The sequence below is a fragment of the Phyllobates terribilis genome, unplaced genomic scaffold (assembly GCF_046119375.1).
Source record: "Phyllobates terribilis strain yellow unplaced genomic scaffold, ASM4611937v1 Scaffold_5__5_contigs__length_657084704, whole genome shotgun sequence".
In the NCBI taxonomy this organism is placed as follows: domain Eukaryota; kingdom Metazoa; phylum Chordata; class Amphibia; order Anura; family Dendrobatidae; genus Phyllobates; species Phyllobates terribilis.
The window spans coordinates 573,657,178-573,683,134 of NW_027362765.1; the positions used below are offsets into that span (position 1 = coordinate 573,657,178).

A 25,957-nucleotide genomic window follows, 5' to 3' on the forward strand; every position below is an offset into this window, starting at 1 on the left:
GACTGGGGAACCAAGAGTTAGGGGAACCAGTTAGTGGGTGAGGGTGGAGGACTTACAAGTTAGTTACACTTTAAATTTCATATTTAATAAAAAGCCATAAACAGGCCTCCGGACTGTTTATTCTGCGCTACACCACACGACGCGGCGCCCCTTCTCCTCTACTACTACCCCCTCCATCCTGTCCCTCTGTCCTGAGGCCTTGCTCCGCCTGTGGGGAGTAGTAATAACTTTGGCCGCCATAACACCATGCCTCAACGGACTGTGGCAGCGCTGGTGGCCTTCACCAGGTGCCACAGGTGGCGTAGTCGTAAATCAGCCACTCAACCCGGATAAGCCCACACCATCCTTTTTAATGTGACGGCCCTGAGCACGGGTCGGGTCCAGGCCACGGCTGCACCCCATCTCTCCATCACAGGACCCGACTCCGAGTCACCCAACACCCAGGGTAAAATAAAGGGCTTTCTGAGAAGAGGCGTCACAGCGCCAGGTCTTATATAGACCTGATGACGCTATGCGGCCAGCCAATCACTGTAATGCCCACAACCAACATGGCTACAGCATTACAGTGCATGGCAGGCAATCTCTGCATGTTCATTGGCTCTCTAAAGAGCGCCAAACATTCAGGGAGGGGACCGAGTTCCCGCCCGAGCAACCCGGAAATACTCGCCGAGCTTGTCGAGCACGGGCGAGTACCGAGTAGTGGCGAGCGCGTTCGCTCATCACTAGTGACTAGTACTCCTGTGCGCCCTCTGCTACGTCTATCACACAACTGAGCAGCGCAGCGCAGTCAGAGAAGAGGATAGTTGTTCCTCCTCACAGAAGTTGGTGTACATTGTCCATGTCCACGCTGTCAGTCAGTGAGAATAGTACAATCTAGTATGTCATACTAACCCTTCAGCGCTCCGCAATCGCTTCATGGAACGCCAACAAATGCTCACACCGGCTGTCAGCATCTAAATGGTTAACAGCTGCAGCCAGAACTCAGAACTATTTACTATAGCCTGCATCAGGTGCATGTGCAGTCAATGCAGGGCAGATGTGCAGTACTCGCCTAATGAATCATAGCTTATATAATTCATTATATTCAGAACATAAATCCACTTATTAAATTATTTAATAAACCAGTTATTTTTATGGACTGACATTTCATATTGTCCAAACTGAGCCTGTTTTCTGCTTGTCAGTATAAAACTGCTGATATTCGTCCCAGTGGTCAGTTTTAAAGTAGAATGCAGAACCATCCAGGCCCATGTGTTTTGATCAGGATGCATTGTGTACGTGCATCAGGACCCTGGTAACAGCAAAAGTCCCCTGTGTAAAGCTCATAATGACACTGCCCCTGCTGTATAAATACCAACAGCACCATCCGCACAGCAGTTCAGGAACCTGGAAATGATTTTAAAGGATCTCCTTATTCTGCTTTTTGTGCTGTCATTAGCACAGGCAACCTCACCTCAACATATTATCCATCCCAAGTTTCTGCACCTGGGTGAGTGATTTTTATTTTCACATCTGATGAAATGGTGTAAAACGATATTAGTTTGCAGTTTTAAAAATTTGAAATATATAAAACATGTCTCCATATTTTTAAATATAGCAAATGATAACAGAAGGTTTGTGTTTGAGGATCCCTAAGGGTTCACTGACGAGGAAAACTGTCCTCCCTAACTAAACCATCTGTTGATTGTTGCAGAATTTGAGAACTATTATATGTACATATGCTGAGAATATCCAAGTAACCAAAGCAAAGTGACCTGAAAACAGCACAAATTTGCTATGGACGTTTCATCGTTATCCAGGCACAATTTCTGTTCTTTTTCATAGGCACAGTGATAAATTGGTAGAGTAATATTTGCCCATTGCATAGAGACCAATTGAGATCTATGGTTATGACAAGTAGGTCATTTATAATCATTATTTTGATAGAGAGCATGAAGATAAATTGTGATCTTAACTTGGATGATAACATGTGGTTAAAGTGATCATTACTCTGGTACTGATACATAGGTGATAAGTGATTACTATTTTGATAGTATAATCTATGTGCTGTTGGATCTTACCTTTGGTGGCAACACGGTGGCTCAGTGGTTAGCTTTGCAGCGCTGGGGTCCTGGGTTCAAATCCCACTAAGGATAACATCTGCAAGGAGTTTGTATGCTCTCCCTGTGGGCTTGCTCCCACACTACAAAGACATACTGATAGGGAATGTAGATTGTGAGCCCCAATGGGGACAGTGCCCATAAGGTCTGTAAAGCGCTGTGGAATTAATGGTGCTATATAGTGAGTAAAATAAACTAATTTAGTGATAACATATACATATACTTTTTGCTTGGATGTGTGGGCCCTTGTGGCTCTGCTAAGTATTAGAAAGTTATATGTTCCCCTTTCCTCAAAAAAATGCAGTATTCCACGGTATTTAATTCATTCTGTATTTGGGTGTGTATGCAGTGATTTGTCTACTTTATTGTTCTTGAAGCGACACCGTCCTTTCTGATGGGTTAACCACTTAAAATCCCCTAAATGCCTTAAATAAATGCAAGTTATATTGAACAAATTTTGCCACTATTACCACTATCATGAAGTACATTATGTTACGAAAAAAAACTATCTCAGAATCACTGGGATCTGTTGAAGCGTTCCAGAGTAATTACCTCATAAAATGACAGTGGTCAGATTTAAAAAATGAGACCCGGTCATTAACTTACAAAGTAGCTAGGTCCTTAAAGAAGTTGTCCACTACTTTTACATTGATGCCCTATCCGTAGGATTTACTTGCTGAGCTTGTCCGTCTAGTTGTAGTGGCCGCCGCAGGGTACAGCACATCCATCCCCTATTCAATTCAATGGGAGGCGGATGTGTTGTACCCCGAGATGGCAACTACAACTAGATGGCCAAGCTCAGCATGTAAGCACTTCCGGCAGGCAGCTGCCGCGGCCGACGCCGATGACAGCTGATCAGCAGGGGTGCCAGGTGTTGGACCCCGGCCGATCAGAAATTGATGCCCTATTCCTCGGATAGGGCATCAATGTAAAAGTAGTGGACAACCTCTTTAAAGGGTTTGTCCGGTCCAAATCGATAAGTCTGCAGTCATTCTGTGTGACTGCAGACTTATGAATCCCCACCAGCGCACGCACATACCCCCGGCCAGTACACTTAGTACCCCCGGCCATACACTTGTATTGAGCTTGAACCGCGCCCCGTCTAGAGATGCAGCCATCTAGTGGCTGTGGCCGACTAGAGGGTGCTGCCTTGCTCCATACAAGTGTATGGAGCGAGGCTGCAGCCACTGGCTGGGAGTATGTATATGATTTGGTCTGAAATCACCAAATCCCCGCAGCGCACAGTGCGACAGAGTGACAGCAGACTTACCTGTTTGCACTGGACAAACACTTTAAGGGCCGAGCCACTTTGTAAGTTGATGACCAGGCCCATTTTTTAAATCTGACCAGTGTCACTTTATGAGGTAATAACTCTGGAACGCTTCAATGGATCCCGGTGTTTCTCAGATATTTTTTTTCGTGACATATAGTACTTCATGATAGTGGTAAAATTTGTTCAATACAACTTGGAATTATTTGTGAAAATATCAGTAATTTGGTGAAAATTTTGAAAATTTCACAATTTTCAAACTTTTAATTCTTATGTCCTTAAACCAGATAGTTATATCACACAAAATGGTTAATAAATAACATTTCCCACATGACTACTTTACATCAGCACAATTTTTTTAAACAAATTTTTTTTTTGTTAGGAAGTTAGAAGGGTTAAAAGTTGATCAGCAATTTCTATTTTTTCCAATAAAATTTACAAAAACATTTTTTTTTAGAAACCACATCACATTTGAAGTGACTTTAGGGAGCCTATTGTTATGATCTGCAACAAGTACTAAGGAAAGAAAGGGGAAAGCTGTTCCTACAGTAAAACTAAGCTGAATCCCTACGATGTAGCGGGCTGCCTGTTCCTAGCAAACAGACCCGCCTTTGTCCTCGGCTAGTCTGAACGAAGACCTATAGCATAAGGGGAGGGGTCCCTAAAAGAACTAAGGACTGGGACAAAAATGGGACACCTCCTAAACAGCGAAGTTGTTGCAGAACACAAAAAGACAAGCTGACAAAAAGGTACTAGAGGTCCCAAAAGAACCAAGCGAACTGACAGAGAAAGGCACAGAAGCACCTGGCTAGAGAAACAGTCAAACACTGAAGTTCAGCACAGCCAAAAGGGCGGAGCTGGAATATAAAGGCAGATGGTCACGTGACCGCAAAACACAAGTTGGAAAAAAACAAACAGGAGGGTTCTAAAAGTACCCCCTCTTTTATGAGGATCCTCCGGATCCTCCAGGCCCAGGCCTATCCGGAAACCTTTTGTGGAAAGCTTTAACAAGCCTAGGAGCAGAGATATCATCCGTCCTTACCCAGGAGTTGTCTTCGGGACCGAAACCCTTCCAGGAGACAAGAACTGTAATCTCCCTCTATGCCATCTAGAATTCAAGATATGAGAAATTTAATATTCGCCGTGTTCAACCACAGGAGGAACTGTGACAGTGGCATCCCTATCTGACACATCAACCTTTTTTAACAAGGAAACATGAAACACAGGATTAATCTTCCAGGAAGTAGGGACATCCAACCTAACAGCAGACGGGTTAACAACCTGAAGCGCTTTAAATGGACCCACAAACTTAGGACCCAGTTTTTTAGAAGGAATCCTCAACCGCAGGTTCTTTGAAGACAGCCAAACCATGTCACCTACAGTAAACAAAACCTCCTTACATTTCCTGTCAAAATACTTCTTGGACTTCTTGTTAGCCTCTTGAAGGTTGCAACGTACATTAGTCCAAACTCTCTCCAAATCACCGGAAAAATTCTCCTCCTCCGGCACCACCGACCCCAATTTGGAGAACGAACCAAAAGACGGATGTCTCCCAGTACAACAAAAAAAAGGAGAACACCCAGCAGAGGAGGATGTATGATTGTTAAGAGCAAATTCCACGAGAGGCAGAAACTCAGACCACACCTCTTGATTGTCCGCCACAAAACAACGCAAAAACTGTTCTACATCCTGGTTCTTTCTTTCAGTCTCTCCATTAGACTCAGGATGATACCCAGACGAAAATGACAAATGGACTCCCAACCTGTCACAAAAAGCACGCCAAAAGCGAGCCACAAACTGAGGTCCTCTATCAGAAACAATATCCGTGGGAACGCCATGAAGCTTGACAATCTCCTTAACAAACGCCTTAGTGAGTGTCTTGGCGCAGGGCAACTTAATGAATGGAACCAAATGACACATCTTACTAAAACGGTCCACGACCACCCAGATGACAGTAAAACCCTCGGACAACGATACAACCTGTCAGGGATCGTTGCTGCGTCGCTATGTGGTCGCTGGTGAGCTGTCAAACAGGCAGGCTCACCAACGATCAGGGGAGCAGCGACATTGTGGAAAGAATCTTTCCACGATGTCCTGCTCCTGGTTACGAGCCTGCTGAAGCAGGAGCAGGCTGGTAACTATGGTAAACATCGGGTTACTAGGGGCACACGCGCTCCTAGTAACCCGTTGTTTATCATGCTTACCACTCTGCTACAGTGAGCGGGAGGTTACCGCTCACTTTAGCAGGCTCGTAACCATGATAAACAGCGGGTTACTAAGTGCGCGTGTGCCCCTAGTAACCCGATGTTTACCATAGTTACCAGCCTGATCGCTGCTCCCGCTGGTCACACACAACGATGTGTGCTGACCAGAGGGAGAGCAACGACCAAAAAATGGTCCAGGACACTTTGCAGCGATCAGCGACCTCACAGCAGGGGCTTGATCGTTGCAAAGTGTCACACATAGCAACATCGCTGGTGAGGTCGCTGTCGCGTCACCAAAACCGTGACACAGCAGCGATCTCGCTAGCGATCTCGCTATGTGAGATGGGGGCTTAAGCTGAATCCCTACAATGTAGCGGGCTGCCTGTTCTTAGCGAACAGACCCGCCTTTGTCCTCGGCTAGTCTGAAAGAAGACCTATTGCATAAGGGGAGGGGTCCCTAAAAGAACTAAGGACTGGGACAAAAATGGGACACCTCCTAAACAGAGAAGTTATGGCAGAACACAAAAAGACAAACTGACAAAAAGATACTAGAGGTCCCAGAAGGACCGAGCGACCTGACAGAGAAAGGCACAGAAGCACCTGGCTAGAGAAATAGTCAAACACTGAAGTCCAGCACAGCCAAAAGGGCGGAGCTGGAATATAAAGGCAGATAGTCACGTGACCGCAAAACACAAGATGGTAAAAAAACAAACAGGAGGGTTCTAACACCTATATGACATAAAATACCCAAAAGTGACACCATTCTCAAAATTGCACCCCCTCAAAGTCCTCAAAACCACATTCAAGAAGTTTATTAAACATTCAGGTGCTTCACAGGAATTAATGCAATGTGGAAGGAAAAAATTAACATTTTACTTTTTGTTCACAAAAATTATAATTTAGCCCCAAAGTTTTTATTTTCACAAGGGTAACAGGAGAAAATGAATCTCAAAATTTGTTGTGCAATTTCTCCTGAGTACACCGATACCCCATATTTATCGCGAAAACTACTGTTTGGGCGCACAGCAAAACTCGGAAGGGAAGGAGCACCGTTTGACTTTTTGAATGCAAAAATTAGTGGAATCGAGAGTGGACTTCTTGTTGCGTTTGGAGAGCCTCCGATGTGCCTAAACAGTGGAAACCCCTGCACAAGTGACCCCATTTTGGAAATTAGGCCCCTAAAGGAATGTATCTAGATATTTGGTGAGCACATTGAACCCCCAAGTGCGTCACAGAAGTTTATAACGTAGAGCTGTGAAAATAAACAGAAAATCACATCTTTCTCACAAAAATGTTCTTTTAGACCCAATATTTTATTTTCACAAGGGTAACAGGAGAAAATGGATCCCAAAATTTGTTGTGCAATTTCTCCTGAGTATGCGGATACACTATATATGGGGCAAAACTACTGTTTGGGTGCATGGCAGGGCTCGGAAGGGAAGGAGCACCATTTGACTTTTTGAATGCAAAAATGGCTGGAATCGAGAGCGAACGCCATGTCACGTTTGGAGAGCCCCTGATGTGCCTGAACAGTGGAAACTCCCCTTATTGACCCCGTTTTGTAAATACTAGACCCCTCAATGAATGTATCTAGATGTTTGGGGAGCACTTTGAACCCCCAGTTGCTTCACAGAATTTTATAACTTAGAGCGTGTGAATACACCATATGTGGTCAAAAATTACGTTTGAGGCACAGGGCAAAGTTCAGAAGGGAAGAAGCGCAATTTTGGAGTTTTGATTTTGCAGGAATGGTTTGAGGCTGCCATGTCACATTAGCAGAGCCCCTGAGGTGCCAGAACAGTAGAAAACACCCATAAGTGATGTCATTTTACAAACTATACTCAATGAATTCATCTAAGGATGCCGTGATCATATTGACACCCCATGTGACTGACAGAAATTTATACCATTGGGCGGTGAAGAACGAATAATTACATTTTTAATGCTAAAATGTTGTTTTAGCCCCAAATTTTAATTTTTTCATAAGGGCTAATAGGAAAAAATGTACCTTTCAGTTTGTTGTGCAATTTTTCCTGACTGCGCCAGTGCAACATGTAATCGAGAACTACTTTTCAGGCACAGTACAAATCTCAGAAGGGAAGGAGCGCCATATTATAGTGCACATTTATTGTTATGGTTTGCGGGTGCCATGACCTACTGGAAGAGCCCCTGAGGTGGCAGAACAGCAGAGTCCCCCTTAAGTGGCCCCTATTTTACAAACTACACCTCTCAGTGAATTTATACAGGGATGCAGCAATCATATTGACACCACGGGTGTGTCACAGAATTTTATACCACTGGGCAGTGAAGAAAAAAATAATTACATGTTTACCATAAAAATGTTGTTTTAGCCCCAGATTTTACATTTCTCATGGGAAATGAGTAAAAATGGCACCAAAATGTGTCACACAATTTCTGCTGAACATGGCAATACAGTACTGCTTAGCCTTAGGGCGAGACTTAGGAAGGGACGGAGAGCTATTTGCCTACTGGAACACAGATTTTCCTAGAATAGTTTGCGGACTCAATATACAGAGCCCCTAAGTGCAAGAAGAGCAGAATACCCCACTCATTGACCTAATTTTGGAAATTATACCCTTGTGGACACTAAATGTGGTCTTGGCACACTGGGGCTCAAAAGGGAGGGGGCATTAGGTTTTGGAGAGCAGAATTCGCTGAATGTCTTTTGAGAGGGGAGGAACCATAGCGCTTTTCCAGAGCCTTTTGTACTACTAGTAACGTGGAAGCCCCCTATATTTCCATTGACAGATGACAGCCCAGAATGGTGACTTGCTTTTTTTGTGGATTGAGTTGAAGCTTTTGTTGGGAACATTTTACATAACATTTTGGATCACGTTTATCCTGTGCACTACGCTGAGCACTTACATCAGGGTTTCCATCTAAATCTTCGAATGACGTGATTCAGATGAAACCCCTGAGGGATCCATTCTCTATGATGAGTCAGAAGAGTTACTCTGGACTCCATCTGGCCTTTGTTCAGCATTGTCCTTCTTTTCAGAAGTGCACAAAACTGAGGTCGACGGCACGTTTATGCACGCCTAAAAAGACGGACACCGCTGGATCATAGGCCAGACGGCATCCACAGTGCCTCCATCTGCCTTATTATAGGGAATCTTCTGCCGGGGGTTCCATCTGAATCACATATTTCAGAGATTTACTTGGAAACCCCGGTGTAAGTGCTCAGGGTAGAGCGCAGGATAAAGGTGAGCTGAGCCTTACTGCAATCTTTGGGAGACAGAATGAAAAAATCAACAGCAGGTGAAAATTTGGTTTTATTTATTTTTTACGCCTTTTCTCATGCGGTATAAGTGATTAGATAACTTTATTCTTCGGGTCGGTGCGATTACAGCGATACCAGATTTATATTGGGTTTTTATGTTTGGCAGCTATCACACACTAAAAGACGCTTTTTTTTGCAAAAAATAGTTTTTGCATCACCATATTTTAAGAGCTATAATTTTCCTATATTTCTGCCTACAGAGTGATGTAAGGGCTTGTTTTTTGCGGGATGAGTTGACGTTTTTATTGGTACCATTTTCGGGCACATGACATTTTTTGATCGCTTTCTATTCCTTATTTGCTGGGTTTTGTTCATTCTGCTTCCCAAAAATCGGAATTGTTTTTTGTTTTTTATGCCGTGTGGTAAAATTGGTAAGGCAGCTTTATTCTTCAGGTCAGTACGATTACAGCGGATACCTCATTTATGTCATTTTTTTATGTTTTGGCGCTAAAAAAAACTTTTATAGAAAAAAATCATTATTTTTACATAACTGTATGCTGAGAGCTATAACTTTTTAATTTTACCGCAGACGGAGCTGTACAGTCATGGCCAAAAGTTTTGAGAATGACACTAAAATTATATTTTCACATGATCTGCTGGCCTCTGGTTTTTATTAGTGTTTATCTGATGTTTATATCACATACAGAAATATAATTGCAATCATATTATGAGTACCAATAGGTTATATTGACAGTTAGAATGAGTTAATGCAGCAAGTCAATATTTGCAGTGTTGCCCCTTCTTCTTCAAGACCTCTGTAATTCTCCCTGGCATGCTCTCAATCAACTTTTGGACCAAATCCTGACTGATAGCAGTCCATTCTTGCATAATCAATGCTTGCATTTTGCCAGAATTTGTTGGTTTTTGTTTGTCCACCCGTCTCTTGATGATTGACCACAAGTTCTCAATGGGATTAAGATCTGGGGAGTTTCCAGGCCATGGACCCAAAATCTCTATGTTTTGTTCCATGAGCCATTTAGTTATCACCTTTGCTTTATGGCAAGGTGCTCCATCATGCTGGAAAAGGCATTGTTGGGCGCCAAACTGCTCTTGGACGGTTGGGAGAAGCTGCTCTTGGAGGACATTCTGGTACCATTCTTTATTCATGGCTGTGTTTTTAGGCAAGACTGTGAGTGAGCCGATTCCCTTGGCTGAGAAGCAACCCCACACATGAATGGTTTCAGGATGCTTTACAGTTGGCATGAGACAAGACTGGTGGTAGCGATCACCTCTTCTTCTCCGAATAAGCTGTTTTCCAGATGTCCCAAACAATCGAAAAGGGGATTCATCAGAGAAAATGACTTTGCCCCAGTCCTCAGCAGTCCACTCCCTGTACCTTTTGCAGAATATCAGTCGGTCCCTGATGTTTTTTCTGGAGAGAAGTGACTTCTTTGCTGCCCTCCTTGAAACCAGCCCTTGCTCAAAGAGTCTCCGCCTCACAGTGCGTGCAGAAGCACTCACACCAGCCTGCTGCCATTCCTGAGCAAGCTCGGCACTGCTGGTAGTCCGATCCCGCAGCTGAAACAGTTTTAAGATACGGTCCTGGCTCTTGCTGGTCTTTCTTGGGCGCCCTGGAGCCTTTTTGACAACAATGGAAGCTCTCTCCTTGAAGTTCTTGATGATGCGATAGATTGTTGACTGAGGTGCAATCTTTGTAGCTGCGATACTCTTCCCTGTTAGGCCATTTTTGTGCAGTGCAATGATGGCTGCACGTGTTTCTTTAGAGATAACCATGGTTAACTGAAGAGAAACAATGATACCAAGAACCAGCCTCCTTTTAAAGTGTCCAGTGATGTCATTCTTACTTAATCATGACTGATTTATCGCCAGCCCTGTCCTCATCAACACCCACACCTGTGTTAATGGATCAATCACTAAAACGATGTTAGCTGCTCCTTTTAAGGCAGGACTGCAATGATGTTGAAATGTGTTTTGGGGGTTAAAGTTCATTTTCTGGGCAAATATTGACTTTGCAAGTACAGTAATTGCTGTTAAGCTGATTACTCTGACATTCAGGAGTATATGCAAATTGCCATTACAAAAAATGAAGCAGTAAACTTTGGAAAAATTACTATTTGTCTCATTCTCAATACTTTTGGCCATGACTGTATAGTGGCTTGTTTTTTGCGGGACAAGATGATGTTTTCAGGGATACCATTTTTATATACATTCGTCTTTTTGATTGCATTTTATTCCACTTTTTCCAGCAGTATGATGAAAAACCATAGTTTACCATGTTTTTTTTTTTTTACAGTGTTCACTGAAGGTGTTAACTAGTGTGTCAGTTTTATAGATTTTTTGTTTATTTTTTTCCATAAAAATGTGTATTTATTGGTGTAATTTTTTTTATTATTATTATTTTGTAAGTTGGTTTTTTTTATATATATTTAACTTTTTTTTTGCTTTTTTGCAAACTTTTTTAACTTAGTACTTCTATGGGATCTTCAATTTTTTAACTTTGATCACAGGTATAATGTATTACAATGCATAAGCATTGCAATGCATTATATCTGTACAGAAAGCTGCTATGAGCATGGTCTAAGCAGCTTTCCGTAGCTTGTTGACCCCGGGGTGGTCATGATGACCCCAGGTCACCATGGCAATGATCGAACCCCCGCGATGATGTCTCGCTGTGGTGCTGATCTGATGGTAGAGGGAGCTCCCTCCTGCCTGCCTCGTAAATGTTGCAATCGCTCTCTATAGTAACATTTAGGGGGTTAAACAGCCAGGGGTGGTGCTGGAACTGCTCCTGTCTGTTTCGTGCAGGAGCTCAGCCACTGACAGCGCTGAGCTCCTGCTGTGATCGGGCGGGAGGTGCTGATATTTCAGCACCTCCTGCGTGATCATGCTGGGATCAGTCAGATTGACTGACCGATCACAGAGCCCTGAGTGCGGGTGACTGACAACATGGGTCCCCGCACCTTTTCCCGTGCCTATTTGCTGTCAGTGACAGCTGTCGGCACGGAACGGTCATTGCGTGTTTACACGCTGTGACAGTTTAAAGTCATGACTGACATAGCAGCTCATGGAGCAAAAACTGACACCCCGCTCATGACGTGCTATGTCCATCATTCGGTGTTAAGGGGTTAGAGAAGTTGGCCACTACTATTGAACATGCCCCCCATCAATGTAAACGGTGGAAATAAGACTTTTATCAAATACCTTGCACTGTCAATATTACCTGTGAGCGGCGCTATTGCTGACTGCTCACAGGCATCACGTGACCCCCGGCTGCAGCCTCCTTTGGCATCCGCTTATGTTACGTCAATTAGGGCGTGACTCAATGACGCACTCCCCGCTGAGTGATGGACTGTGGGGGTTCCCCATGCGTCACAGCCCAGCATCCACCGCACACTTTCCCAATGAATGCAGGAGAGGAAAAGCGCGTGGTGGATGCTGGGTGTGACACGCGGGGAAACCCCACCCACAGCCCATCACTCACCGGGGAGCGCGTCACTGGGTCATGCCCGGCTGCAGCCGGAACTTGACGTGACATCAGCGGATGCCAGAGGAGGTTGCAGCAGGGGGTCACGTGATGCCTGTGAGCGGCCAGCGATAGCGCCGCTCACAGGCAATATTGACAGTGCAAGCTATTTGATAACAGTCTTATTTCCACCATTTACATCGATGAGGGGCATGTTCAATAGTAGTGGCCAATTTCTTTAAGCAGCTGACATTTAATTGAGAATTTATTGTACCCTGACCAAGTCATTTTGTTGTGTAAATACTATAGAAAAAAAGGCGTTTAGCAGATTGGCCTTTCTTCATTCTCTTCCACCATTTCCCCCATAATATTTTAGAGGGAACCAACACTATCATTTTTAAATTTCTCTATTTATGCAGTTGAAAAATATTTTTGTATTATTTTTACTTTCTTTGACAATGAGTCTCTTTGTCTCAAACTTTGCTGTACTGATATGATTTTTTTTACACTTTTTTTTCAGTGTGATTATTATTTAATGCCTTGTCACTACCCACTTGCTTTAATTTCCTAAATGCTTTCTTTTCTTATTCATTGCACCACTTATAGCTCTATCTAACCATAGTGTTTTCCTCCTCCTTGTTTATTCTCACAGGGTATATTTTGTACATAGGTCCTATTCAGGATGCTTAGAAAGTGTAAATTTACCCTCCTGAAGTTTAGTGTCCTTGCAGCCCCTCTATTATACATCTTATTAAAGGACACGTGAAAAACAATTATTTTGTGATTAATATTACCTATGTGAACCCCAAACCAAACATGTGATACTCTGTCTAACATATTGGTTAAAATTAGGTCTCATAGTTCCCCCCTCTTAGTGGGTCCTGCACCAGTTGTGAAACATGGACCTGCAGGTTTCTGCTCCTCAATTTGAAGTCTCCCATAATAATTACTTCTAACTGATTCGCTGCCTCATGTATTTGCTATATGAGGATATTTTCTGCTGCTTACATGATGTTTGGAGACTTATAACAAAACCCTATCAGTATTTTATTATTCTTTCTGCCTCCCCTTATCTCCACCCACAGAGACTCTACATTTTCATTGGCTTCACCTTTATTATCACACAGGATAAGTTTTAGGGTCGATTTAACATATAAACAAGCCCCTCCTAGTGGCTTACTTGTACGGTCATTCCTGAATAGACTATAGCCTTGTAAATTAACAGCTCAGTCATAGCTTTTGCCTAGCCATATCTCTGTTATCCCCACATCATCACAATTTTTTTTTCAACAATTTTAATTCTAATTCCTCCATGTTGATGGTGAAGCTTCTGGCATTAATATACATGTACTTTATGTATGTTTATCTATCTCTATTTCTCATTAGTGTATTGACTGTCCTAACACTTCCCCCCATGCCACCCACAACTTTCATTAGTTAGGCTCAGGTCACTATCTACACTTTCTTCCTCCCAGTACAGTAATTGCTCTCCACCCCAGTCTCTAGTTTACAAACTCCTCCAACCTTCAATGTAGTTCTTTCTCCCAGCACAGCTACACCCTCCCCATTGAGATGCAACCCATCTCTAGCATACAGTCTGTAGCCAAAAGTTGGCCAGTTCTGCAGAAACCTAAAACCTTCCTTCTATACCAATTCCTGATCACGTATTTACTTCCCTAGTCTCTTACTGCCTTTCTGGCATAGCAAATAGTACAGGCAGTATTTCAGACAATATTCAATTTGAGGTCCTTGCCTTAAGCTCTCATCCTAATTCCCTGAAATCATTTTTAAGGACCTTCATTCTACCTCTAACTTTTTTCATTGGTGCCGATGTGCACCATGACCGCTGGGTCCTCACCAGGCACTCTCAGTAATCTGTCAACCTGATCTGCGATGTGTCCATCTTGAACACCAGGAAGACAAACACACAGTTCAACGATCCCAGTGTTTGTGACAGATTGCCCTTTCTGTTCCCCTAAAAATGTAATCCCCCACTACCAGTACCTCTTTGGCCTGCCCTGAACTCCTGTTTTCCTCCTTACTGGAGAAGACACTTCCCTGAGGATGTTTCTTACTGCAGCATTGCTTCCCATATACTGACATCCCCCTCATCTGCCAATTTAGCAATCTTGTTGGGGTGTGCCAGATCAGGACTAGCCCCCCTAACACTCTTCCTTCTAGCTCACCTTCTGTCACCCAACTAGCTGCCTCATTCTACTGAAGCTCCATGCTACCGTTCTCTCCCACATCTACCCGAGTAAGTGTCTGCTTAGTGAGCAGCAAACACATTTCCATATTGTCAATTTACTGGAATTCTTTTTTTATTAATGATAATCCAAATCGAAAGAAAAACAATACCGGTATGAGAAGACCTGTGAAGAAAATTATGTAAACTATAGAGGTTTTAGTAGGTCTATCTATAGACAATGCAAAGTAGCTGTTAGAGGTGTGTTTTCTGTAATATAAGGACGGAATATTAACAGGATGACCTTAAGGCTATTTTTTTTATAAAGTCCAGTCAGGGTAGTCACGTCTTCATAAAGACGCTGTACCTTCTGTCTTCCCAACTAGCAAGTTCCTCAAGATGATACGGTATAGCTGGTTGATTTTTGCCCAAAGGAGTACAAGTTGGGGGGGTCAGTTTAATTTTTGGATGATATGTGGAATTTATTAATGTTTCATCTTGGGCCCAGAGCCATTGATTTTTTTGGCAATTCCACATAAGGTGGTATAAATTGCCTTTAACCTTGACACAGGTGCTCTATACCAAGATATTGAATGAGTTTTCTTCTTCTTTTACAAGTATAAGAGACCCGCAATAACTGCATAGCAGAACCACTCCTTTCTAAAGAGAACATTTTGTTAGTGAGGCCCAACTCTATGTGTCTTCAAATTGGTATTGGGGTATTTCCCAAGTTTAGGCAGCCGTTGTACTCACTGCATATGCAATAACTGTATAGCAGAACTGCTTCTTTCTAATGGGAACATGTTGTTACGGAGGCCCTCCTCTATGTGTCTTTAAATTGGTATTGGGGTTTTTCCTACATTTAGGCAGCCGTTGCAGTCACTGCATTCGCAATAATTGTATATGTAAAAAGACATTTTTTGCTCAGTCTCTCTTGCAACATTCTGTAAACTTGAGTGCAGACTCGTACACAGATCTGATATAATGTTCTTAAAAGATTGGGACCTGGAGGAAACTGGTACAGATGTTCTTGCCTGCTGGCCACCCTCCTCTTCTAGCTGACTGGCTGAAGTTCTATCTACTGCAGCGTTACCCAAGCCAACACTACTCAACTTTAAGTGATTGGATTGTACACACTCATTAAGGATGACAAAGATGTCAGAATTTGATTTGTCCGATGGCGTTTCATACCTTAATCGACTGAAGTGAAAGGGAGAATATCTTCGAGTTCTAACTTTTCTTATAGTCCTTTAATAGGTAACGGGTTCATCCCATAATTCATCTTCATAGTAGGGTGAAGTATTGTATGTGCTTGAGTGTCTGCTGTCAGGTCTCCTAAAGTCTGTCCAGCGGTATGGGCAACACACAGTGATAAGCAGAGGATTTCTACACTTCATTGTAGAATGTGAACAGCTAGGAATCCTCCTGGAGTCGAACATAGTATGAAAAAGAGGTCCATATATGTACTTTTCTTTTGATGACTTTCGTAAAATCTCCTTTAAATTACAAGTAAACCTTACATTTTCCATGTCAAGCGTTTTCTGAGTAAGATTATCTGACACTGTTCTGTTACCAGAGAAGACATGGTTCAAGTCAGACCTAGAAATCTCTTTGCAGATTCTTTTTGTAGCACATTCAGGGTCTTTAATATTTCTAGTTACAGTAACATTACCATGATTTGTCTTGCTGTTGTCTTCACAATCCTTTAGACACCATAACATATTTTCATCAGCTTCATATAGACCACTATTTGAACCAGAGTGCTTTCTAAAGGACTTTTTTGTCCCATTTGCGGGAGTCAGCTCCTGAAGATGTTTCACTTCCTCAGGTAATAATCTGGGAGGCTCGGGAATATCTTCTTGGAAATCTTTTTGACGTGAGAGAGGTTCTGTATATGAACGTATATATTCAATATTGTCATCTGAAGTTTCAGAACAGCGATCATACTGTTCTTTACTTATACTTCCTATATTTACTATAAAGCAAATACACTATACTATATAGCAAGTTTTGGATATGCATTCTGCTCAATGCTGTCAGATACATCTTCAAAAGATGGTGATATTAACTGGTTATCTCGAGGAGGCATCACTTCTTCAAAGATCTCTGGTTCAACAATATTTTCATTTATCAATTCTTCTGATGATGAACAATTCTCCATTATAGTTTCTTCTACTACTATAGCACAATTCTCCATTTTAAATTCTTCAGGCTCAACATTGCAATTGTCCATTGTAGTTTCTTCAGCCTCAACATTGTAGTTCTCCATTGCAGGCTCTTCTGCTTCAACAATGCAATTATCCATTGGAGGTTCCTCTGCTTCAACAATGAAATTCTCCACTGCAGGTTCTTCTGCTTCAATAATGCAATTCTCCACTGCAGGTTCTTCTGCTTCAACAATGCAATTTTCTACTGCATGTTCTTCTGCTTCAACAATGCAATTTTCCACTGCAGGTTCTTCTGCTTCAACAATGCAATTCTCCACTGCAGGTTCTTCTGCTTCAATAATGCAATTCTCCACTGCAGGTTCTTCTGCTTCAATAATGCAATTCTCCACTGCAGGTTCTTCTGCTTCAGCAATGCAATTCTCCACTGCAGGTTCTTCTGCTTCAATAATGCAATTCTCCACTGCAGGTTCTTCTGCTTCAGCAATTCAATTCTCCACTGCAGGATCTTCAGCAATGCAATTCTCCACTGCAGGTTCTTCAGCAATTAGCTGCAATACTGGTTTTCCATACAGATGACGGCAGGATGGCAACGGGACTGATACTCTGATATGGGAAAAGGTTTGGCCTTGCTGCGATGGGCTCTAAAAAGATTGTCTGGCAAGATACTTAATCCTAGCAGCCCTTGTACCCTATGCCTCACCTCTAGGCAGGCTTGACACTCTCTAACCACCAACTGGCAACTGCCAACTCCCCCTGGTCACCATAGTGACCAGACTATACAGGATGTTGATCAGACATCCTCCAATACTGTCCATTGCCAACCCTTATACCACCATCTGCTGGTCTCCAGTGGTATTAAAGAGCAACAATTTACATTTAATTTAACAGAATGACACCAGGTAATACATCAAAGCATAAATGATTCCACAGACTCCTATGAATGCAGAAATGTTTGTAATGGCCCCTTTTGGGTCACTACATATAGCAGATCCGCTCCTTTCTAATAGGAACATGTTGTTACTGAGGCCCACCTCTATGTGTCTTCAAATTGGTATTGGGGTATTTCCCAAATTTAGGCAGCCCTTGTAGTCATTGCATACGCAATAACAGTATAGGAGACCCACTCTTTAATAATGGGAACAACAAAGCATAGCCGGCTGATGGCCCTCTAGCAATAGTGAGGGCCAACTGCTGGCCTTTTAAGAATAGTAAGGGCCGCCTGATGGCCCTATAAAAATGGGCTTTGTGACTTTCAGAGTCCCTCCATCATAAATGAAACAGGATGTGTCTGATGATGTCTCACACACCACATGGTAAGGATAAGGTAATAAAATGTTAAAATGACATTTACTGGTAAATGTATTTTTCACCGTTGAAAGCAACGCAAAAGTGCAAAAACGCATTAAAAACGCTACATGTGAACATAACCCTAGGTGTGGAGGAGCATTTTTGTTTTTGGTTATTTATTATGCCTTATATACAGTGCTGGCCAAAAGTATTGGCACCCCCGCAATTCTATCAGATAATACTCAGTTTCTTCCTGAAAATGATTGCAATCACAAATTCTTTGGTATTATTCCCTTCATTTAATTTGCTTGCAAGGAAAACACACAAAAGAGAATGAAGAAAAAATCAAATCATTGATCATTTCATACAAAACTCCAAAAAAGGGCCGGACAAAAGTATTGGCACCCTCAGCCTAATACTTGGTTGCACAACCTTTAGCCAAAATAACTGCGAACAACCGCTTCCGGTATCCATCAATGAGTTTCTTACAATGCTCTGTTGGAATTGTAGACCATTCTTCTTTGGCAAACTGCTCCTGGTCCCTGATATTTGAAGGGAGCCTTCTCCAAACTGCCATTTTGAGATCTCTCCACAGGTGTTCTATGGGATTCAGGTCTGGACTCATTGCTGGCCACCTTAGAAGTCTCCATTGCTTTCTCTCAAACCATTTTATAGTGCTTTTGGAAGTGTGTTTTGGGTCATTGTCCTGCTGGAAGACCCATGATCTCTGAGGGAGACCCAGCTTTCTCACACTGGGCCCTACATTATGCTGCAAAATTTGTTGGTAGTCTTCAGACTTCATAATGCCATGCACATGGTCAAGAAGTCCAGTGCCAGAGGCAGCAAAGCAACCCCAAAACATCAGGGAACCTCCACCATGTTTGACTGTAGGGACCGTGTTCTTTTCTTTGAATGCCTCTTTTTTTTTCCTGTACACTCTATGTTGATGCTTTTTCCCAAAAAGCTCTACTTTTGTCTCATCTGACCAGAGAACATTCTTCCAAAACATTTTAGGCTTTCTCAGGTAAGTTTTGGTAAACTCCAGCCTGGCTTTTTTATGTCTCGGGGTAAGAAGTGGGGTCTTCCTGGGTATCCTACCATACAGTCCCTTTTCATTCAAATGCCAACGGATAGTACGGGTTGACACTGTTGTACCCTCGGACTGCAGGGCAGCTTGAACTTGTTTGGATGTTAGTCGAGGATCTTTATCCACCATCCGCATAATCTTGCGTTGAAATCTCTCGTCAAGTTTTCTTTTCCGTCCACATCTAGGGAGGTTAGCCACAGTGCCATGGGCTTTAAACTTCTTGATGACACTGCGCACGGAAGACACAGGAACATTCAGGTCTTTGGAGATGGACTTGTAGCCTTGAGATTGCTCATGCTTCCTCACAATTTGGTTTCTCAAGTCCTCAGACAGTTCTTTGGTCTTCTTTCCTTTCTCCATGCTCAATGTGGTACACACAAGGACACAGGACAGAGGTTGAGTCAACTTTAATCCATGTTAACTGGCTGCAAGTGTGATTTAGTTATTGCCAACACCTGTTAGGTGCCACAGGTAAGTTACAGGTGCTGTTATTTACATGAATTAGAGAAGCATCATATGATTTTTCAAAGGGTGCCAATACTTTTGTCCACCCCCCTTTTTTAGGTTTGGTGTGGAATTATATCCAATTTGGCTTTAGGACAATTCTTTTTGTGTTTTTTTCATTGAAGACAAATTAAATGAAGAGAATAATACCAAAGAATTTGTGATTGCAATCATTTTCAGGAAGAAACTGAGTATTATCTGACAGAATTGCAGGGGTGACAATACTTTTGGCCAGCACTGTACAAGTCATTACCCTGGAAAGGATGTTCCTTAACATTTTCCCCAGGAAAATCCATTTTGGTTTAGTTTTTGTACGTTTTATTGTGAGCCCGTAAAAGTGGCGTAATACTCTGACAACATTGTTCACAGCAATGACTGAGAATCAGAGATGCTTCCAGGGCTCTTCCCCATGCTGTTGCCATGTCATTTGAGCATTGTTCCAATCGATTTCGGCAATTTTTAGGCCCTCTGCAGACCTCTGGGGGGGAGCCGCCGGAAAAATGCTAGAGTTTCCCATAGACTTACATTGGGCTCGCTGCTCGGGTCGAGCACTCGAGCATTCCAGTTTGCTCGACTCGAGCAACGAGTACCAGAGCATTTTAGTGCTCACCATTTATTGCGCCTCAAATACCCTTTTAGTTCTCATTGGTACTGACAGTGAGAAAGCTTTTGATATGGTCAATTGGTAGTTCATGATAGCTGCCCTATCCAAATTCAGTTTTCCTTCCCAATTGTCAAACATGTGGATCATGGACACACTGTGCCACGATCCGTGCTTACGTAGGTGTGGCATAGCTAAGCGGCTACCTGGTGTTTGCTAGAGCTCCTGATGGTGCAGTAAGGACTTGAGCTGCAGGTAACAGCCAGGTACCTCTCCTAGACAGTACCCAGTACTGCAGCTGACTCCAGGGGTCAGGATTGCAGACATGGACACGGGCTCAGAGTCGTTGGCAGGACAGGATTCAGACACTGTTCAGACAACACGGGTTCTGGGTCACTGGGAAGGACAGACACAGATTCAGAGTCACTGGCAGGACAAGATTCAGATACTTGAACAGGCTTCGACAGTACGGACAGAAATTGATGCTGGTTCAAGTAACGCTGGAACGTTACAGGTTCTGGCACCACTAGAGCGGCTTCTGGGTTAAAATACCACAGGAGCAGTGTCAGGGTTCATGTACCGTGGGTAAGGCTTCAGGCACAGGTACTGCCAGAGCGGTGTCAGGCTTCAGGTACCGCAGGTGGGATTTCAGGCTCAGGCACCGCAGGACCGGCGTTAGGGCTCAGGTACCACGGGTCTGGTTTCAGGCACAGGTACCGACAGAGCGGTGTCAGGCTTCAGGTACTGCGGGTGCAGTTTTAGGCTCAGGTACCGCAGGGACTGTGTCAGGGTTCAGGTACAGCGGGTGTGGCTTCAGGTTCAGGTACCGGCAGAGTTTTGTCAGGAATCTGGTGTGGTTTCAAGCTCAGGTATAGCAGGTGCGGTGTCTGTGTTCAGGTACCGCTTGTGTGGCTTCAAGTTCAGGTACCACAGGTGCTGCTTCATGGCTGGAATACCGCTGAAGTGGCTGAAGGGTTCTGGACTATGCAACACAGGGTGTATGAAAAGGTTCAGAAACATATGATACAAGATACAGGGACATGGAAGCTCACTAGTTGCTCAACACTACTGAATGGCGAACGTGAGAATGATGCTCAGGCACCTCCCCACTGGGAGTGTGCCTTATATACTTGATGCCTTCCAGGTATTGGCTGGGGGCGTTTCCAACGTGCGCGCACTGCCACTTTAAGAACGGGAGCGTGCACATAAAGTATGCCGTCGAGAGACGTACACGGCGTGCGCAGGTCCAGGGAAAACACGGTAGGGAACGGGGACACTACTTCATGGCCGGCGCGGTAAGTTTGTTGGCGTCTGTTTTGCCAAGTTTCTAGCACTAAGGTTCTGATACGTTTTTAAAGAAGGCAACCCTTTGCGATATAACGCAATTTTATTTATAATAGTTGATTTAAAAGGTAACATTCATAATTAAAGGAATAGTATGATATGATGATATTGCATACACTTTTGTAAATGTTATAATACAAAAGTTAAGTACATACATATATATACTCACTTCATCACCAAGGAGCTTTTAAACATCATCCGTCTGGAAGATCAGAGAAGCAATTTCACCAAGACAGAGAAACCCCTGGAAGTCTTCACAACACTGCATGGGCAGGTACATACAACACTACACATAAGTGCAGGTATAACTTATGGCTTCTTCATCTAGGAGCTTATGAGCATCATCTGTCTAATTGACAGAGAACCCCTGAGAAGTCTACACAAGAAAGCTTCTGTCTGTATCATGATTCCAGTGACTTTTATAAGGCTTAGACAATGGAAGCATAAAACTGGTTAATGTTTATAAGTATGAGTCGTCGATAACACAGAATTGGCCAGGTTCTGTAATCTCGAGAAGTCTACTTATAAACATTGTTTTAGACAATAGATCTGTGTATTTCTTATGGAACATAATGGTAAGTGTACACACATTATCTGAATCAGTATTTTGGTTACATTAACACTATTTGTCAAAGCAAATATAACACTGGTCACTTGTGTACAAATCAGGATAATGAATCTTTGAAACACACAACTTCATAGACCATAGAACAATTAACATTGTCTTACTGCATTGACGCCTAGCAAACACTTTGTGGATAGCATGCATCAAGGACAGTTCATGTGAAAGAACTACTTTATCAGTATCAGAGTATATCAATGATATTACACTGCAGTATATTGCAATATATTCCACACTTGGTCTAATGACCACACTTTATCAAAGCATATAAACAATATGTTACAATATGTAGGCTATAAGATATCCATATTTTTATTAGCACTACAGCGTCCCTGACGGGAGGAGGGGTGGGGAACATGCCTTGACGCCAGTTAGCGTTACAGCTATTTTTTCAAGCTATTCTAAAAGTATATTCCACCACTAGCACTAAACTCTAAGTTGATGGAATATTTCCCCTCCCTTCAGTATCACAAACTTCAAGAAAAAAAAAGTTACCCCCTTTCACCACCCTTATTGCTCATCCAAAATATCTGACAACACAAAAGGATTCAGGGACTTAAGATTGGAAACTACTGCAATATCACAGAGGAGTTTCCAATGTCGTCCTGATTCTCACAACTAACTCTAAAAATGTTTCCCATACATTCTCTAAATGTTGCAAGCATTCAGTGAGATTTCAAACTTCAAAATTAACTAAAATAAATTAGAAATTCTCAACATCTCCACCCCCTTTTTGAACCTATCACACAATAAAACTACAGCACCCTTTAAATGGCCAGCTAAAGCCAGTTACCCAAAAGAGACACTATTTTAAAAACATGCATCCCTCAAAGTGATCCAAACCACAGTCAATAAGTTTATTAACCCTTTAGGTGCTTCACAGGAATTAAAGCAATGCGGAAGGTAAAAATGAAAATTTACATTTTTCCCACAAAAATGTTGCTTTAGGCCCAAAATTTTCATTTTCACAAGGTTAACTGGAGAAAATGGACCCCAAAATGTATTGTGCAATTTATCCTGAGTACGCCAATATCCAATTTGTGGTGGAAAACTACAGTGTGGACACACATCAGGGTTAGGAGGGAAGGAGCATCATTTGACTTTTGGAGTGGCTAGAATAGCCATGTCTCGTTTGTAGAGCCTCTGATGTGCCTAAACAGTGGAAACTCCCCACAAGTGACGCCATTTTGGAAACTACACTCCTCGAGGAATATATCTGGAGGTGTGGTCAGCACCTTGAACCCACAGATGCTTAACAGAATTCTAGAACTTTTAGCCATGAAAGTATTAATTAAAATTATTCTCACAAAATTGTTCCTTCAGCCCCAAATTTTTCATTTTCACAAGGGTAATAGGAGAAAATGGACCCCAAAATTCATTTTGCAACTTCTCCTGAGTACGCCAATTCACCATATATGGCAGAAAAATACTGTTTGGCACACAACAGGGCTCTGAGAGAAGGAGCATTTCACTTTTGGAGCGCAAAATTGGCTGGAATAGATAGTGGACGCCATGTCACGTTTGGTGAGCACCTTGAACTCACAGGTGCTTAGTACAATTCTTTTTAAAACTTTTTTTTTAACTCTTTTACCTTGTCCCAGAATGGGACATCGACTTTCCTTGCCCTGATCGCTGATTTAATACTCTGCAATGCTTTTGCACTACAGGTTACTAGATCAGTGAATCGCATAAAAGGAGGAGGCATGTCAGCTGCTGCTCTCAGCAGGGATTTACAGGCCTGGGGTCACCATGGAGACCCATTGGCACAACCCGATTGCAATCGCATTGTGCCGATCGGAGCAGAAAGAGAGCTCCTTCCCTATGCACGCCGATCACTGTCACTATTGACAATGGCATCAGAGGGGTTAAACGCCCGTTTTCGACACTTGCACCGATCATGGGCATTACTTCAGGGTGTCAATGATGTATATCCAATCTCCACTGATGATCAATACAACTACTAGTGAGCCAGCGCGATTATCGCTCCATACTCGTATGGCTGTATATGTATGGCGCATTTCGTGAAAGGGTTTTCTCTCTTCCTGAGAATAATAGTGCTGCAAAGCCATGTGATCGCTGTTGAGTTGTCCAATACCATTATTCCTGCCACATAGAATTACCTGCATCGAAGTTATTCTGGGCAGTTACATTAATCAGTCATCAAGGCCGAGCTACTTCCAAGAAAAAAAATCACACCAGGAAGACTGTAAGTCAATTGTGATGTGATAAATGTTGAGATGAAAGTCCAACATCATCGGATTTGTGCTTGAAATCTCGCACATGTGTGGCTCCTACTCTACGGGCATGCACTATAAGGCAGCACTACTCAGACATCCCTGATTTTGCACACACACAAAAAAATGGTCTGAGCATCATTAGTGTTTTGGATCAGAGTTTAATCAGTGTTTAGTCAGTGTCAGATTTTATCATCAGTGTTTCATCAGTGATTTTCATATATGGATATGTAGCGCCCCGAGGGTTCGGCCGCTACAGGGGTATTGCACCTCAGCCCAGAGGTGTGATATTCCACTCCCGGGTAAGGATGGATTATGGACCAGGGCTCAGTTAGCTGCATACAGCACACACACCCCATTTCCGAGGGACAGCTCAACGGTGCTCCCACTAGACAGAAGTGCAGGCACGACCGACTATGTCCCTGACTGGAGTGGGGAGGGGGGTGGAACACCCAGTGCTGTAGGGGCAGATAGGGGTTGGTTCCTGAGCGTAGGTAGGAGCCCATTGGTTGCTGGTCACCTGGGCTCATGGTCAGAGGGAGGTATAAAAGGTGGGCACCATCTTAGATCTAGGTTCGTTCGTTCAGTCAGAGGAGAAGACCGGGAGTGGAGGCTCTGTAGGAGCTCCACTCAGGAGCGGGCCTAGAGAAAGGCCGAGGAGGAGAGTGGAGAGAGAGAGGAGGTGAAAGGGAGCTGTGATTAAGTCTCATCCCAGCTCCACGAGAAAGGAACAGAAAGGAACAGAGAAAGAGAAGAAGAGACAGAGAAACAGAAGGGCTCAGGAACAAGAAGGTGGAAGGGACCCTAAGAACCCACGAGAATCCAGGGTGAAGGGTCAGGCAGATTAAGGGTACTGGATCCCAAGTTGGTGGAGGAGAAACTACCCTCAGCCAAAGACCGGTCGTCGTGATCATCTATTGGTGCGACACCTCATCAAACCTGCTAGTAAGGCACCATATAGGACAGCGGAGGACGGGGCCCACGTTTAACCGCACAAGTCCGCGGCAGCTGGACAAAAGTGGGTCACTGGTGAGGCAGGCCAGAGAAAGGATTAAAGGGGGTCCTGTGCCATGCTCCTGAACTGCCTGGGAGTTGACCGAGCCCCTCACCTGGTGGACGCAGCACGGCTCGGGCGGTCACTACCTGTACAGAAGTGATCTGGAGTACCTGAACTGTGAGTAAACGACATTGGACTGCAGTACGTTGTCGGTGTGCTCTTTCGCTTCTCCAGCACTATCAGCACCGGGACTCTCACTACCATCACTCCCAACATCCACTACACTGCCCTGGGGCCGCACTCTTCCCGTGGGGAGTCACACCATCCCAGCTGCACACGTCATCAGCCCCAGCGGACTGCCTTGCAGCGGCGGATCCTAACAACCGCAATCCACGGGTGGCGTAGTCGGACTTTATCGTCGGTACGTAGCAGGCTACCATTGGTCTGACCACCCTGAGCCGCGGGACCGGGCCGCCACTACTACCCCCATCGTTCCCCTATCGCCCGGATCCGTGTGCCCCACGGCCCAGGGGGCGAGTCAGATACATAAAGAAAAACATTACAAAGCTTCTCCTATACATTGCAATGTCAATCACAGACAGCACACAGACTGTACATTGTATTGCTGTA

General features: G+C 43.4%; 1 protein-coding gene across 1 annotated transcript in view; it reads left to right on the forward strand.

The window, feature by feature from the left end:
* The first annotated feature begins 1,392 nt into the window (after positions 1-1,392).
* The window catches only part of LOC141271348 (elastase-1-like), a 56,884-nt gene continuing 32,319 nt past the window's right edge, over positions 1,393-25,957 (forward strand). The window contains exon 1 of the mRNA XM_073681453.1: positions 1,393-1,489. Within this exon, the coding sequence (XP_073537554.1) occupies positions 1,393-1,489 (97 nt within the window). The remainder of the gene's footprint in view (positions 1,490-25,957) is intronic.